Here is a 17,822-nt window from a genome sequence, read left to right on the forward strand (position 1 = left end):
ACAATGATGTCAGGAAGAAGTGGTCTCCTCTCAAAGAGGAGGAGGGTCAGCAGGAATTTGTGCAGTTCCCTTCTATTAACTTAGTGAGGGGGTGAAAGCTCGTTCATTAAGTGGTTATTAGACACGTGAAGAATATGGGGTGTTTGAGCAGCTCTGCTCGATCTCAAAGGAAGACCTACAAGTGAGTTGCCCAGCAGTGCAGCAGCAATTGGTGTTCATTGTGAAATTACACGCATGGAGTAAGAAATTAAAGCTCCATTAATGAGGTGGTGGGCTTTTTTTTTTCTCCTCACTGTATGCAATAATAAAAACTTGTAAACTGTGTAACTTTAGGTACTGGAGTACCTGAATGACCTGAAGCAATATTGGAAGAGAGGATATGGTTATGACATCAATAGTCGCTCCAGCTGCATTTTATTCCAGGACATCTTCCAGCAATTGGACAAAGCAGTGGATGAGAGCAGAAGGTAAATTTAAAAAAAAAAAAAAAAAAAAAAAAAGCTTTTGTGTTGACTGCAAGCCTTTCTGTGGTTAATCCTGAGTTGGATTTAATATGAACAAGAGTTAAACACTTCAGACACAAGAATGCTGGAAGAGTTTGGTTAGGAGAATTTGTAACAGAATAAAACCATTAATAGAGCATTGTTATCATAGAATGTTAATAGGTTTTTTGTTTTGTTTTTTTCCCATTGATGCTCTTGTGCTCAGTGGATTTATTTTCATCGTTTAACTTATTGATCTGCACAGGCCTCCAAGGGACAGCCAGTTACTGTGTCTGACAGTGGTAGTTTTTTTCCTGCTGAACAATGAACTTTTTGTTTAAAATGTCTTTGTTAAAAAGCATTTGTGGTGAAAGTGTGGGTTTAAAAAAAGCAGCATGATATATTCTGCTTTGTGGTTACTTGAACACTTCAGCATGAAAGTCTTGTTTTCTTTCCTCACGTGTTTGATATCTCTTGTGCTATTAAAGCTTTCTGTTCAGGCTGAAGGTGGTGAAATGCAATTACAAAAGAGCAATTATTCCAAGTGAACCCAAACACTCAGTAACCCTAGATGAGAACTGTCTGCTGCAAAATCCACCAAGCCTGAACTGCAACAGCAAACCAGCCTTGTCATGCCTGCTTCTTTGTAACTGCAGAAAGGCGAACTTAGGCAGTATGCTCAGTGTCCTGTACAGGCATTTGAGCCCTGAAGCTGTTGTAAAAGCCTTGGTTTGTTGTACGAACATGAGAGCACCATGAGTAATTTAGCCACCAGCCCAGGAGCTCTCTCTTGGTATTTAGCTTCACATCCTTACTCATTTGCAGCAAAAGTGCCCATTGGGAACAATGCTGTAGGTGTAGGAAGTTGTTAGGTCCCACAAGTATCTGTTAACAGACTCAAAGACAGCACAAGCAAGAATCTTCAGAGGAGGCTGGTCTGGTGAAGTGGTTTGTGTTCAGCTAGTTCCATGGTTTGACAAGTCATTTTGTGTCAGAGAAGGAAGGACAGCAATGGTACTGCTTCCAAGAACTCTTACAGCCCTCAAAAATTGCCTTTAATGCGCCCTTGGAGGTTTAAAGTTATAGACAAGATGCCTGTGTTACTGTGTGTATTGTTTACTCCTATCAGCTGGTTTCGGTCAGTAGCAGTGATATGTTGTAGCGAAGAGAGAACAGCATAGAAAACAAAGGCTTTAGTTACAAGTTTGGGTGTTTATGTCACAAAATTACCTGTATTTGCTTTCAAGTGCCAGTAATAAAATTTTTGAGAGCTGCGTAAGGCTTAAAAACAGTGCATATGAAAATAATTTGCAACCTATATTAATGTTGTTCAAACAGAGGAATTGCAAATTCATAACTTAGTGATCAACCATGTGAATCAATACCTGAGCAGGTAAGTGTACAAATGTTTACAAAAGTACACAAAATCAAGGAGGTGATATCAAGATTGAATAAAGATTGTACCTTTAAATTGATTATTGGAATCAATGTACGAGTAGCTTGAGGCGAGCAAATTCAGCTTTGATATTGATACAGAAAGAGTAGCTGTATGTGGTGGATGTACTTGCATTCCTAGCATCTTTGGGCCTTTAGTTCTAAATTTAGGGTACTGAAGTAGGTCAAAAATATGTAAATTATTTCAGTATTATTTCAGAAGTATTTCAGGAACAAAAGCTTAAGTCACTGATACTTGAAGCGATATCTGTGTGTTTTTTTACTTGATAATGTGTAAGAAAGCACTTTATTTTCCCCAGTCATTTGACAGATTGAAAGTAGAGGTAGCCTTGCAGTTTTGGATTAGAGGAAAAAAGAAATTGTGAAGTCTTCCTCCTTGGAGATCTTCAAAAGCTGCCTTGACACTGCTCTGGGATACAGCCTCCAGAGATCCTTTGCCACCTCAACCATTCTGTAACGCCAATAATTTCTTAGCAGAGAGGACTGTGAAGAAGTTGTTCATTTAGATTTTTGCCCGTTGAAGATCTAAGTTAAACATCAACAGTGATAGAACTGACTGTTAAGTCAATTGTACCAGAATTCTCAAATTGTTAGTTGGTCTTTTTGTTGTGCTTCAACACCCAAAACTGCTGGGTGCAGAGATGCTCTGCGTTAAGCCCTCTTCATTTTGCTATGAACAGGCTAGAACTTGTCAGTTGTAAGCATGAAACCAACATAGCACTGAGGACTAATTGTGAAGGAAGGGTGGGCAGAAGGAGGTGGCTGTTGATACCCACCTCTCTGCTGCCAGCCTGGACACTGTGCTGTCAAATCATTCTGGTTTTTGGAAATCCAAGGCTGTCAGAGCTGCTGATCCCTCTCATTTTGAGGGTGGTGGAGTCAAAGCTGTGGTTATGCTAGATTGCCATTTAAATAAACCTCTCCTGTATCGTTTCTTCAGCCTACTGGGAAGCTAAGTAAAAAATGCATGAGACCACAGGTCATTAACATCCAACTGTGAACAGATTGACAAGCACACTGCTGTGAAGTCTTCCGTATATGCTGTGTCTGCCTCTATGAAGACAGAAAATAAAAACAATGAGGAGATGAAGAGCAGGTTAAAAGTGAGCAGACAAGCAGAGCAAAACCCCTGTGCCCTTCTGAAACATAAAAAATAACTTCTTAATGTAGCTTGTCTCATATAAGGAGAATGATCTGTTCTATTTGCTTTTAGTGTATTTATTCTATGAGCAGTGAAGGCCTTTGAAATCCTTTAGTGCTACTTAGTAGCTTTAATTCTTAACTGTGTATCAACTTTGTAATAAATAGACAAAATTCACATCTGCACTTCTAGTTTATTGACAGCTTATTCAGCAGCCCCCAAATTTCTTGGGAAGAGCGGGTGTGGGAGGCAGAGCAGTGAAGGATTGAGATAATCTCATCCTGTCTTAGAGCTTAGGCTGTGGAATCAGAATCACAGAATATCCCAGGTTTGGAGCAATCTATAAGGATCATCGAGTTCAATTGTAATACTTAAAACATGTCATTCTAATCTAAACTGAGGTGCTGAGAGGCACTCTATCCTACATCACCCTGTTGCTCACCATGGGTGGTGTTGCAATCCCTTGTGAATCAAGCATGTGGCTCCATGACACTGGCACCAATAAGCCTGGACCTCCGAACGACAGAGCACAACTGATGGAATCACTGAGGTCAGAAGACACCTCTAAGACCACTGAGCCCAACCAGCTAATCCTTGAGCTCCCTTGGCTGCCCTTGGAGCTGCTACACCCTCATCTCTGTTTGTTACCATAAACAGAGAGTCATGATTGTCATGATTATGTGGGAGGAAGCTTGCCTCCTCCTCCCAGCCAGGAGAGCCCTCTCAGAGCATGGAAGAGAGGAACATTTTCAGTCGATCCAATATATGCTGGCACTCTGCAAATAGCTAACTGAACAACTAGCCAGCCTACTGCCAGTGCCATTCTTAGGGACTGCTGATCTCCCAGGGATAACTTCAGGAAAGTTGTTTTATTTGGGAAAGTTGTTCCATGGCATATGCTGCAGGACATGTAGCTGAGAGGGAGAGTCCTTCCTAAGTACAGGAGAGCATCTCCCATTCTATGGAAGAATGGGGAATTGTGCAGGAGATAACCGACTGGAAAACACGAACTTACATCCTAACCCAGGGGATCATCTCTAGTAGTCCGATTTCTGATAGACAAATGTAAATACAAATTTATGTCTGCTAAAGGCCAAGAAAATGAATCAAGCAAAATTTACCCAAAACACGTCGTCTGAAGAATGATGTGATGTATTCAGTGAAACCTATGTTAAGAAATTGACAGAAGTTTAAAATAATGGCAAATGACTTCACAATTTTCAATGATTTCTGGAATATATTATAAAAGCAAGAATGCTTGCACAGATCTGTGGTATTTAAAGATAGTGTAAAAATTTAATTGGGAAGAATCACTTTCAGTTCATTGTGTTGTTGTTACTCTGGATGGAGGCAGTGAGTTTGTGCACGTGTAAAGAATGACGACCCTGGCAAAAATGGAGATCTGGCAAAATTCGAAGCTGGGTGAGCAGTCTGCTTACCCTGTGTCTTCCGAAGTGGGGGTTGAAGACATCTCAAGCTTATTGCCTTCTGCAAAAGGAGCATGTAACCCCATCCCACGACGTCAGGTGGCAGTATTAAAGCACTGAAGGCTTAAGTACAGCCTCTGTTAGGCAACCTGGTGCGCTTAAAAATACGTGGAAATCTGCCACCACCAGCGCTGGAGAGGGAGACTTATTTGGGGAGCTGTAGCAGTTTGAGAGTACAACTGAGAACAAGAAATCATATGAAAGGAAAACATGCGCATGTTTTAATCGTAGAAAATATTTGGTTGTGTATGCATGCGTTGTTATTACTATATGGTGTTATAAGTATATCTTTAATGGTATACTACAACTTTGGGGCAACAGATTTAGTACATCTGCAGCTGTTCATTGCTCAGAAAATGAGCCGCTGTGGTGGCAAAATGTCATCTTATTTAGCTGTGTATAACACTGATATATCTCTGATTTATTCCAATACTACAGGAAGAATGATTTTATTTCTAGAATCTTTCAGTTGCTCCAAGTTCTTTTTTGTTTGTTTGTTTGTTTTTTTAAGGAAAGTTTAGTTTGGGCTATCCAGTAGCAGCAGTTAGAGCATTTCTGCTCAAGCAAGGAGTTGTGGTGTCTGGATTTGTGTTTCTGTTCTAGGCTTGTTGGTAGAGAATGGCACCGACAGCTCTACATTTTATAGCATATTTCAAATATTTGTATGTAGCAGTTTGTCTCATTTCCATTCCTTGTTACAGCTCAACTAAAATGAGAGCTTTTACTTTTAACCCTGTTCCTTCCATGAAGATCTATTGACCCAGCAATCTGATTGCTCATCAGATTTCTGATTATTTGCCTAATTATTTGCCTTATTAAAGTTCACTCTTCTTTCTTCTGGGAAAACTATCTTGTGGTGATTAGCCGGCCCTTAAGAAAATGATGAAAGTTATTCAAATTCTCCAGATTTTAACTATAAGACCACTAGAGAGTTGGTATTGGAGTTACAACTTCAATGTCTTGGACATGAATGTTTAGTATCTCAATTCTCCTGCACCTTCAGTAGCAATAAAACACTAATGTCCAGTAAAGGTTAACTTCTTTTCCTTGGGACCTTACCACTGTCAAATAGGTTCTTCCAAGACCACATTCCTCTATGCCTTCTTGCCAGTCTTTAAGGCAATACAGTGATAACATGTCTAGGGAGAGTTTGAGTGCCACAACTCTCCCATAAAAAGTTTCTTATTTAGAAGATAAAACCAAAACAAAACAATAGGAGTGAAGTTAAACCAGGTGAATTGTGCTAAAATGGCATATTTGGGATGTTATCCGAGTCCATAAAGAGCTTTGTTTTTGTGAAAAGGAAAGGATTAAATTCTTCTCACATCTGTTATGGATAGCAAACAATCAGACCATGCAGCAATATGGCAGAGAAGCCAACGTGGTAATACTCTTCCCTGAACTGTTGGTTTCTTTTTCTATACTGGAACTGTGAATTTTTTGATTGATGTGTTTTCAATTCAGTATGAGTTGTTTATGTTGTACAAAGTTAGTGAGTGAAACCTACTACAATTTATTTTCCTTCTAACATATTGCTAAATAACCAAAGATGAATCTGCCCTTCTGAATTGCACAAGCAACTTCTGAATCCATTGGCCAAGCTTTGTGATAGGCTAAAATTGTGGGAGAGAGGGCCTGCAAATCTTGGAACCACCAACAGGAGCTGTGAGTGTCAGTGAGAGATCCCTGTGTTTTGATGGTTTATGCAGTATGAAGCTGCTAATCTTTCAGAAATGCACCAACCATAACAGCTCCATAACTGAGTAAAGGTGAGTTTAAAAAAAAGAAACAAAAAAAAAGCCCGAAGAAATGGTTGTGGCACCCTTCAAAGATATCAACTATCCTAAAAACTAAAGCTATTTTACCCTTTTCATTCTAGCTTCAGATGCTTATCAAACCTACCTTTCTTGTTCCTGAGAACATAATATATCTGTCTGTACTGTCCAGATGGATTGCTAGAAGGCTCTTGCATGGCTGGTGGTTCAAAATTCTAACCTAAGTGCATATACAAGGAACAGAATATTTAATGATTTCCTCCAGTACAGAGATTTTAAGTTGTTTTTTTTATTAAATAAAAATAAAAAAGACATATTTGAACTTCGAGATTGATCTTCGTAACTGTACAAGGCTGAGCCATAATGTAAACAGATTAGTTTGCTAATTTATTGATAGCTTTTATTGTTCTCTGTAAATTCCCTCCCTCTCTGCAGGCCCATTCCTGACACAATTGATAACCTTATGTAATCATTTAGCAGTAAATACTGTTCTTCATACGAGACTGCTTTGGGGGTGTCCTCTTTGTATGGGATTGTCTTTTGGGGCAGTCTAGGAGAGCTTGTGATGAGCTTCAGGACTAATCTCATCTGCTAATTACATGGTGAATAGTAACGTGCCAAAGAGTTGCTTGATCCATTCAGAGAGAGTAGTGCTAGGTGAAATTTCTTTAATAAGGTGTTTGTTTCACACAACAGTATATCAGCTCTACAGGTGAACAGACTGTACTGCTTACAGTGAGACACCTGAAAAATATTCAAGCCTTGTTTTGATTTCAGAAAACGAGAGGAATTGGTTACTTCCACTAATACTGTAAACAGCTCAAACAGTTTGGCCCTGGCACTTTGTACTGTATGGTACGTTTGAGTTTGATAGCTTCATCATTCAAAGATGGGGCTGAAGGGGTGTTTTTGGAGAAACCAGGTAGAGACAGGATTCTCTAGGGGTGCTTGCAGTGCGTACAGCAGCATCCCTGTGCCTGTGTTTCTGAAATGTGTGTGTGGTCACTGACTTTTCTCTGACAGGACGGGGGGCCTTCTCTGGGAAAGCGTGGCTATTCCTGGACCTAGGCATTTAAAGTATTGTTTATGACTTTGAAACTTCCCAGAATGTACTTAACTTCAGATTAATTGCCTAATATTTCCTTTCTCAGAATTTCTCTGAAAAGATATCTCAGCATTTTTATAGGGTCATAGCCTTTTATTGAAGGAATTCAAAAACAAGGAAAAAAGCTAACCAGCGCTTGGCAGCTAATATACAAATATTTAGTATCAGTATGCTGCTGCTGCCATGGTGCAATTGATCTCAGAGTTCCTGAGGAACGTAAGAGGTAGGTTCATTAGGAAAGGAGCATTTGAAACTACAAAATCTCTGAAGTTAACTTCTATAAGACTAGATAAAAGGTATTGCTGTTTAATTTGAATTTTAGATGAGTGCTCTTTCTCAGCTTTTCAAGCTCGCTTTTTCCTTGAAGGACCTCATGGACATCCTTGCTAGACCGGAAGGAAATGTCCATCTCAACAGTGTTTGTGGTGGCCCGTTGTGTTGGTACTGCTTCTGAGAATGAACCAGCACAGCAGTCTGTTATGCTGTTATAAGTGAAACTTTCATGCGCAAGGACTTGATATCATTTCAGAGATTTTTCTTCTTTTCCTACCTGTTAACAGCACTCAGAACAGCACCTCTAAGGTTTCTGCTGCCTCTCAGGTCCACTGCTACCCCTGCATTCCCTGCTTTCCGCTGTTCTCTTGCAAATCAAGGGTTCTTCTGTTTGTTTTTATTTTCTTTTTCTTTTTTCTTCCTGAAATAAATCACAGAGGGATGTGGGATTGATGGAGAATTCATTCTTTAGCTGAAAATAGAGGGGTTTGAGTCCTTGGTCCTGGTTTTTTTTTGCGTGTCAGTCTGGGATAAGATGTGGTCTAAGCTTTCTTGTTAACAGTTGTTAAAACTTCTCTTCTGAAGTTGCTGGGGGAATTTTTACATAATATTTGAAGGCCAGCCAGTTAAATGCTGCTGCAGGAAATGTTTCTTCTTATCTCACTATCTCTTGGGTTTGGGGTTATCACTAGCCAAAAGTCACATTAGTGCTTAGGAAATGAACTTTTTTTGAAAGTAAGGTGACTTCTTCCATATCCAAGATGGTACATCAGTAGACCGAGAGGAGAAGGAGCAAGCGACTGTTGAAGATGGGTGTGCTGATGCAGAAGAATCAGTGTTAAACCCATATCTGCAAAGATCAAGGAGAACTGAAAATTGTTTGCATGATAAATCCTGTGCTTCTATACAGGCCTTTTTGGGGGGTAGATAGTGCTCATGAACATTCTTCATTTTCAGCTATGGTCAGATGTACTTCCAAGGTTACAGAGAGGGCAGTGCAGAAGCTAATGTCCTCACATCTTGTGAATGAGCTCAGCTGCTCTTTCTGCCCAGTGAGAGCTGCTTCTGCTCCATTGGAGGCACTTCGTAAAATCACGATAGCAATCATCAGTAATAACTTGCAGGCAAACTCTAGTATTTTATGGCAAGGTTTTATTTACGTACAATTTCTTCAACTTAGAAGTTGGAAATTAGACGGTTTCTTTGCTTTCTCAAGTCATTAATGTAAGGGGAAGGGGGAAACTTGGATTATCACTAGCTTTAGTACGATACTGAGAACTTTGTCTGGTGCTGATAGGCAGTGCTGAGTCATTATTTGATCCCAAAGAAGATTGAGTGTTGCTGTCTCGACCCTTCAGAGTTTGATTAGCTTGTGCTACTGTTCAGTGCTCCGCTGATTGCACTGTCTGCTTCTGTTTTGTCTTTATCAGAAACATCTGGACAGTAATAACCTTTGCACATGCTGCAAATGGGCAATTCTTATTGATTTCACTGTAATTAAAAGTACTACTTTACCATTGCTCTTTTAACCTTACTGTTGATTTTTATTGTCCTTAGATAATAAGATGCTCAGTGTGAACCATAGTCATGACCATGTTGGTTGAACAGGGAGTGCTTGAGTAGTCCTAGACAAGAAATCAAACATCCGGTGCTGCTGAGAGTCCAGGAAGATTTTCAATTATACAGTCATAAAGAGACTGTTAAGAAGGTGGGGTTGTATCATACAGTGAAACAGTTTTAATCCTTATTAAAATAATATGCCGGCTCTGCTGTGAATGACAGAGGTTTGTTTTGTCTCCCAAGTGGTTTGACCTGTCAGCATGAGGATTTCAGGAGACAAAATACTAAGTGTAGTTAGAGTGAGAGCAACCTCCTTGTTTGTTCCATGTTTGCCTTCACGAGGCTTTTGATTGTTCTGTAACACTTCTCTTGGTGTGTATATGCGCTATAACTTTATTCCTTTTTTTGCTGTTTTGATTTAAAAAACAAGTTAGCCATGTTTTTGTCGTTCACTTCCATCCTAGAATTCCTGCTGGCATCAGCTGATGAGCAAGGCCAAACCTTCTATAAAGCCACAATGTTAAATACATTTCTATCTTAGCATTACTTAGGAGGGCAGAGAGAGGAAAAGAGGATGGTGGGTGGTGATGAAATCCAGTGCAAGTGAATAATGCTTTTTGGAGACTCTGGCAGCATATTGTTGGCTTCCTTGCATAGTAAAATAAAAGACACAAATTTCCACACTTAGAAACAAGCAGGTATAAAGCATGCTGCTGGAGCAAAATGAAAATGTTTTGGGTTGCTACAGCTGGGTACTTCTCACCCAGCTTAAAGGACTTGAGTGAAATGTCTGAAGTGACAACCAGTGAGTGGTGACTTCAAACATAAAGTTCCTATGGACTGGCAAGTGTGATGATTTAGAAGAACAGGAATAAATGAAAAAGCATCTCCAGGAGAGAATAAAAAATGCAGGCCAGGTTAGCGGAAATAACGATTGAGACTAGCGTTGCTGAGCATCTTGGTGAGTGTGATATACCAGAAGAGTGTCAACTTGGTTCTTTTGCATTTTTGGAACTCTCGGGAGAAAATCAACAGGCATGCAAATGTGGTGAGCTGGGAGATACAGTCTAGATTTTCGTCATGGTTTTTTCCAATAAGTCTTCAACAGGTTTCCTTACTAAAGAAAAGGAGCTGTCTGGAGGGGAAGATCCCTTTCTTGGGTAAAAAATGAACGAAAATGCAAGAAAGGGGGATGGTAGGGATAGATGTGTGATTTTACTAGCACAGGCAGGTCACAGGTGAAGATGAGTCTGTTTGGATGTAGGCATGTTGTAAATGGCTGGGGAAAAAACGGGAAGCTAAGAAGTGCTGCAGATGCAGTGCATTTCTTCAACATAAGAGAGATTGTTCCAACCAGGGAGGATTGTGGAAGGAGCTTTGTGGGCTTTGAAATGTGCAAATCTGACCTAGTCATTTGAGCTGGAAATTGCAGGTCAAAGGAAATGTCCTTCTGTCTTCTCTAGGCAAGCATTTTTATTGCTGTTCCTATTTGTTGTTTGACAAGATGGGTGTAATGCACCCTAAAACCTAGCGATGTGTGTGGAGGAGGGCTGTAAGTTGGCTGGTCAGTTGAGCAAGAGGGGAATGGGAAGGAAAGAGGTTGAAGGATCTAAAAGCTTTACAGGTTTAAAATTAGGTAAAAAGGCCATGAATAAAATGGAGAGAAATGCAGGCAGAATCTCGGGTTTTAGAGGAGCTGGCAGCAGTCTGCAGTGAGTGGACCTCTTGGTGCAGAAAAGGTGCGTGTGGGTTGGAGGAAACACACAGATCCTTTCTGTGGCTGTACCACTTCATTGGAGCAGGAAACAGGCAGGTTTCTGATTTTTCTTTTTTATATGACGTGTCTGAGGGACGAGTGTGTGTAACTGTATGTACATGTCCAGGGAGGATAGGCAGAAGGCTGAGCGGTGCTGTACAAGGCACGTTTCACACTGCACAAAGACTGGTTGTAGCAGGTGGGCGATACAGAGGCTGTCATGCCAAGTTGGTCAGAGTTTGTGTTTGCAAGCAAATCCCCCAGTTAACCATTTTTCAGTTGCTTCAGAGCAGAGGAAACACCTCCTTTCCAGGCCAATCAAGATGTGCCCCATCTGTGGGTGGACTTCAGTGGTGGAGGGCAAGCAGGAGTGTGGCCAGATGTCACCCTTTGTCTGACTGTGTGTGACTCGAGCTTCTGAGCACCCCTTGGAGGTGGTTCCAGAAAGCAGGGGGCAGCCATTCCTTGGGCTGCTGCTTCGGAACTGCTGTGAGCCACTGCCTTTTGTCCTTGCGCTGAGCCCCATCTGATAGGCCAGGTTAGGCTGTTAGGCTTTGATCTCTGACTCCTTCTGCTGGCTATGTGTGGAGGGAGTGTGATCTTCTTGGCGAACAGGCGGTTGCAGGATCAGCAGTAGCAGCACTCTTGCTGGGTAATAGGCACTGATAAATGGTGGAGAAGGAAAAGCAGGTTGTGCGTTAAATCAGTAATCTGTTTGCCACTTGGGCAATCAGGTGGTTGTGGTTAGGTCAGAGGGAAGTGGGGTTTTGCTATGGTTAATGTGTGGATAAGTCTGTGGTTAGGTGTAGTTTTCATATTGAAACCAAATTGTCACTTTTCCTTTATTACAGCAGTCATGCAAAGTTTCTACTCCCAAGCCTAGCAAAAGTAATATGAAAACCTTGAAAGTTTCCAGGTCTAAAGCGACGACAGTCTATGAGCGAGCTTCTCTTCACCACATCAAGGATTAATTTATAAAAAAGCTTATTAAAAAAACATTTAAAAATTTAGATTTTTTTTTTAAGTATTCAGAATTGTTAGATTGTGTTTTAGTAGTAAGTAATTTGTCTTTGTGGATGTGCTCTCTCCATGGTTCATTGTGTTCTATTATTTGGTTACTTCGGTGCTGTTAGGGAACAACAACTACCAACAATAACTGAAATTATTCTTGTTAACCACACCATGATACCCTGGGAAAAACTGCTAGATGTTGGAAACAGGTTTGTGCTACAGCAAATCTGTGAAGCCTGTAGTGCTTATGGAGTTACAATAGAATAAAATCTCAGGGACGTTTTACAAATGGTCTGTGATGGGAGAGTGGTTACACCTGTTCACAATGGATCAAGGCCAGGCTGGACTTGGCTCTGGGCAGCCTAGTCTGATGGTTGGCAACCCTGCACATAGCAGGGGGGTTGAAACTAGATGAGCATTGTGGTCCTTTTCAACCCAGACCATTCTATGATTCAGTGATCTGTGCTGAGGGAATTCTGAGTTGCTGGGATGTCCTGGGGCCTCCACATGCTGACAGCTGAGGGCTTGATTTGGTTTGTCCATTAACATAGCCTTGCAGATTTGCTGCTCCTGTCTAAAATCCTTAATGGGAGGAGGCACTGCTGTTTACAAACCTTGGACTGGATGATCTTGTAGGTCTTCTCCAAACTTGGTGATCCTGTGATTAACTGTAGCATGCTCACAGGATCTGTCCGTAGCTGGGAAGAGCGCAAGCAGCTGCATTTACACAGGAAGACTGAGAGCTGCTCCAAGTGTATGAATATACGCCTTAAGACAGGGTTTTGCTTGTATTTCACTGATTTATGTTACACTCTAGCTCTACCCTAATTACGTTCGCTACAAATTCTTACATTCTTCCTAAGAGCCAATAGCTTCAGGTGGGACAAGCATAGGTTGGAAAACTCAGGTGCTGATTTTCTTTTTTTCTTTTAAATTAAACCCTGTATGTACTGAAATCCTGAAACAGGCTGTTATCACAAATTGAAGTACAACAAGTTCAAAGTCTACTGCTGTAAGCCTTCACTGCTGACAGCTGTGGTGCTGGTATGTTTGCTGTGCAGTACAAGCTGTTGCTGATCCTTTCCTTTTTCTCTTTAGTTCAAAACCCATTTCTTCACCTTTGATTGTACAAGTTGGACATGCAGAAACACTTCAGCCACTTCTTGCTCTTATGGGCTTCTTCAAAGATGCTGAGCCCCTCCGGGCAAACAATTACATGCGCCAGGCACATCGGAAATTCCGCAGTGGCCGGATTGTGCCTTATGCAGCCAACCTGGTGTTTGTGCTCTACCACTGTGACCAAGCAAAGACCTCCAAGGAGGAGTACCAAGTGCAGCTGTTGCTGAATGAAAAGCTAATGCTCTTTCATCATTCAAATGAAACCATCTCTACATACGCAGACCTCAAGAGCTATTACAAGGACATCCTTCAGAACTGTCACTTTGAAGAAGAGTGTGAATTGCCCAAGTTCAATGGTACTGTTACTGATGAACTTTGAGGGAATTAAATGGAGTGGCTGACTTGGAAACCGATCTCAGTTTTCTTCAACAGACGTTGTGAACAAGCGCTTTGGATGAAATGCTGCTGTGTCAACTCTCTAAGCCTGCACATTTGATGGCCATTATTTACCTGGGTTGTCTCAGTAGTGCACTGTTTATTTATTACGTAAGATGAATGACAAAACCAAATTCTGTAACAGGATGTCCCTGAGTATTGGTAACAAATGTGGTGGAAGACAAAGTGTGCCTGTATATTTATGTGTACAGACAAGTAATTTTCTAGGTCATTCCTCTTATGAATGTGTTGTTGATAGAATTTAGAGCTGGGATAACTGTTTATTTTGTCAGAGCTGAAGGTGCTTGAACTAATTCAATATTGCTTCGTGCTGCCTTTTTGCTAGCTCTTGTTTTCCTATGGCAGGCATGAAATAATTTAAACTTGTGAGCTTTTTTAACTCCTTTTCCTGAGCCCCTAGCAGGGAAAGAATATATGCTACTTCTCTATAGTTGCCCAGCTTTTGCCTGGACAGCACCACATGAGCATCTCACTCTAGCACTGACAGGAGGAGGAGTTGCTATGTGCACTGTCCACCTGTGAAGGGACAAGGATTTATGTTTCTTAAGTTCTCATCGACTCATCCAGCACTGCAAGTTAGCCATCATGGTAAGTAAATTCTCCTGAAAGAGAAGGGAGGAAGAATGAGGGAGTGGGAGATATTCCAGAGCTCTTGAAAGGAAAAGTGGCCATGCAGCAGTTGTTCTCTGAGCAGTCTGGTGTTTCCTTTCACTTGCCACCATCAATTTCTCGTGTTAATGTTGGGGCTGGGGCATTCAGGTGAGGCTCTGCAAGCAATTTGAACATCTTGGTCCTCCTCAAATACTGAAAGTTTTCTTAGAACTTCTGGAGGTCTCCAGTGCATCCTGCTGCTTGGAACAGGATAGGTGCTTACCCTAAGTCTGGGCAGGCTTCAGACTGTGAGAAGTATCTGGCTGGGACTTGACTTCTGCAAGAACCGAGTATCACTTAGGCCTTATCCACTCAATACACCAGCTTGTTCTTGAAATTGAGCTGATTTTAAAGAAATTAACTGCATGAAGGTAGTGGTCATCTCATTAGTGTATCTGCACTTAAAGCAGATTTACTTGCTGCTGAGAAAGTATTTCAGAGTTCAACAGTAAAACAGAAAAAAAAAAGAAATCAAGATAATTGTCCAGAAATGTCCAAAATACAGCAAGTCAAATAAAAGTCCCTTCATTGCCTGGAAGGGAATGGCTGGTCCCAAAGCAAATGTAGGTGTGGTTTTATGGCGCTGGTAGCTCCTGACATGTGTGTGCCCTGTAACAAGTGCTCCAGAGCTCAGCCCATAAAGTGAGGGGTATTTTGCTGTGTTGACAGGGGAGAGGGTGAAGGGGTGGTATAACCTGTTACCACAGGAGTGCCATAGGCACTGTAAACATTTATACTTTCATTTACTTAGGTAGCCTCATCATCAAAACTGAAAACTTAACTGATGGAGGGAAAGGAAAGAAAAAGGAAGAGAAACCTGAACTAGTTTAAAGTTTAGAAGTTTAAGTATTGGCGGACTTGGTTCATCTTTTTTTCTAGAGGACTTGGACTTCTGTCACCTTTTTTTTTTTTTTTTCAAATACACCTTCAATAAAACACTTCTGAGTTTATATATCTGTAAGTTAAGGAGCAACTGAAAAGCTTCTTTTTAGGATATCATTTTATGAGTGAAATCACCATGAGGATTTTTCCTGTCTGTTTTTGTTGTTTTAATCTAAGTATTCTTCATGGAGTAGGACGTAGGTTCTGTTTCCTTAGTGCACTGACTTCCATGGAGGCTGTGATTCTGGTCAGCAGTAGTACTGATTAAAGCTAGTGAATATTTTAGTACTGATGTCCTGGTAGAATTCTTGCATGTTTTAGCTCTGCAGGTCTGTTTCTGAAACAGAGGAGGTGGCTAGGGAGGACAGCTGCACTGAAACACCTATGGTTTTTCAGTGGTTGCCAACTCCAGCATATGACTTTTAATGCTATTTTATATCAGCTTTGTCTCCTTTTTAGCATGATACTGCTTTGAGACTGAGTCAATTGAGTGTAGTTACTGTGACAGGTGCCTGTTATGAACTTTATTGTGAGGCAGTGTTTGAGGCAAAGCTATGAAGAAAGAAACTTCTATGTAAAGGTGGTGAAATATGATAAATAGCAGACGTAAGGAGAAAATTCACCTTCGAACTTTTTTTTTTCTGGTTGAGTCATCTTATGATAATTCACGATGTGAACAGAAGAAATGCAAGCTTTACTGCTGGAGATAAGTGGAAGGTTTCCATTTGTCTATTCCGTTACCCTCTGTGTTTGTTAAAGATACTGTGTTCTTTGCAGAGGAAGAATGCATTGCCCTGTTTTTTCTTAGATCATGAACCAGATAAGGTGGAAGAACCAAACAATTATTTTTGTGGTGAGGCATCATTTGTTTCTGTGTTAAAGATGGTAGCTTGATAGAACAATTCTGTGCAACTCTTCAGAGACTGTTTCTGTTTTGCCTTGGCTTAGGGGTCTGTTTGTATCTCCAGTGCAGTGGGTTTATCTACAGCAGATATCACCAGTTAACCAAGAGGGAAAATGTGCAATTTGTGATCTGTATGCAAAGACTGCCCCCACTCACTCAGCTGGCATAATTAGAGACTGAGCACGGAAATCTTGCACAACTGCTGCAGCAGCTGTGTTGGGATGTTTATGAGTGCATGTGACTAATTCTGACTGCTAGGGATATGACTTCATATGACTCTGTTATTTAAAAAGAACAGAAAACACACATCCTCAAGCAACCAAAAATAAATTTGTACATAGACTAAAAAGGAAACCAAACAGGATCAATGTATTTCCATGAAGTTGGGCACTGGCTCAGTGAAGCAATGCAAACAGGCTGCCACCTCTCATGGCACTGCAAGTTGGCCCATCCCAGAAAAGCCCTGCAAGGAAAATGATGCCTTCGCCTTCTGCACGCAGCTCCAGGCAGAACCCCTCACCTCAGGCCTCCAGTGACAACTCTGTGTGTAACTTCACCCAAACTGGAACCTTTCATTGATGGAAGACACAGACTGTGTTCTTGGATGCTGGCATTAAACACACTTGAAATATATTTAATTTTGGATGTCTAAAGCTTTACTAATGTTTCTGGAAAGCTTATTTTTTCCTTCTAGTAAGTATTGCTGCTGTAATTCTGGCTGGCATGAAGCTCTCTGATGCTGCATGTAACATAACTTTGTGATACTGTGGGACTGACTGGATGAATTTGGGTAACTGGTTTTGGATTTTCACTGCTGTGAAATAAAACTGCGCACTTCACCTGTTTTATGAGCAACAATAACGCAGTATGTAGCATCATGCCTGTATTCTGCTTCAAACACATTTGACAGACTGCTGTTCCTGCAGTGTGTCTCTGGTGTTTCCAGTCTTCACGCTGCTGCATGCTTAATATTAAAGTACATTAATTGACATTTTACTTTCTCATTTTGACTTGAGTTGAAAACTTACTCTTCTTTCCAGGAGCACGGATTTGAAACGGATGATAGCCTCCTGGCAAGCTTTTCACAGGTATTACCAGGTGCCTGGAGGTGTCCTGCATTCTGAAGTGAGCAATGCACATCCTTCTCTGTGGTCCAGGATCTGATGCAGTGCTATTTTCTTAAACATTATCACCCTCTCATGTGAAATCAAAGTTCATTTCATAAAGAAGAATTAGAAACAAACCTCATGCAATACATTCTGACCTGTCCTTTTATAGATACTTACAGTAGATCCTCATGAGTGAGTATCTGTTAGTTTGTTAATTCTCTACATAAAAGCTTTGCCTGCAGCACTTTCCTGACTGTGCTATGAATGAACTCATATCTTTGATCAAAGGCTCTTTCCTCATTTCTCCAAAGTCTGTTATAATGAATTAGAAAGCAATTGATGCTGCTTTGTTTAAAATACCTGTACAGGAATAGGAAAAAAGGCAAAATTATTTTAACCAAGCAGGACTTGCTTCTTGGGAATGGAAAAGAAGAGCAGCCCTGCCATACACACACTTCTTAAAAATTAGTTTAAATGCAAGTATTATCATTAAACAGTTACTTTTATTATATGCATAAATTTGCAAAGGGAGGTTAATTTAATCAACTTGATTTGTAGTTGCTTGTGTAACAAATAATAGTTTCTCTTCTTGCTTTCTTGGACATGAAATTACAGGCAGTGCCTCCTGATGTTCAGTCACAGACCATGCTGACCTT

At 40.8% G+C, this 17,822-nt stretch overlaps 1 protein-coding gene across 4 annotated transcripts in view; it reads left to right on the forward strand.

Moving 5' to 3' along the window:
• The window catches only part of MINPP1 (multiple inositol-polyphosphate phosphatase 1), a 40,612-nt gene extending 23,564 nt beyond the window's left edge, over positions 1 to 17,048 (forward strand). For 2 of the 4 annotated variants that reach the window (XM_052677591.1, XM_052677587.1), the window contains exons 4-5: positions 334 to 467; positions 13,144 to 15,191. In XM_052677591.1, the coding sequence (XP_052533551.1) occupies positions 334 to 467; positions 13,144 to 13,543 (534 nt within the window). In that variant the 3' untranslated portion in view covers positions 13,544 to 15,191. Of the gene's footprint in view, positions 1 to 333; positions 468 to 2,236; positions 3,264 to 13,143; positions 15,192 to 16,101 lie in introns of those variants that run through there. The other 2 variants (XM_052677589.1, XM_052677588.1) reach the window with 2 other exon arrangements.
• Positions 17,049 to 17,822: the final 774 nt, after the last annotated feature.

The sequence above is a fragment of the Tympanuchus pallidicinctus genome, unplaced genomic scaffold (genome assembly GCF_026119805.1).
Source record: "Tympanuchus pallidicinctus isolate F22 unplaced genomic scaffold, pur_lepc_1.0 scaffold16, whole genome shotgun sequence".
NCBI lineage: Eukaryota > Metazoa > Chordata > Aves > Galliformes > Phasianidae > Tympanuchus > Tympanuchus pallidicinctus.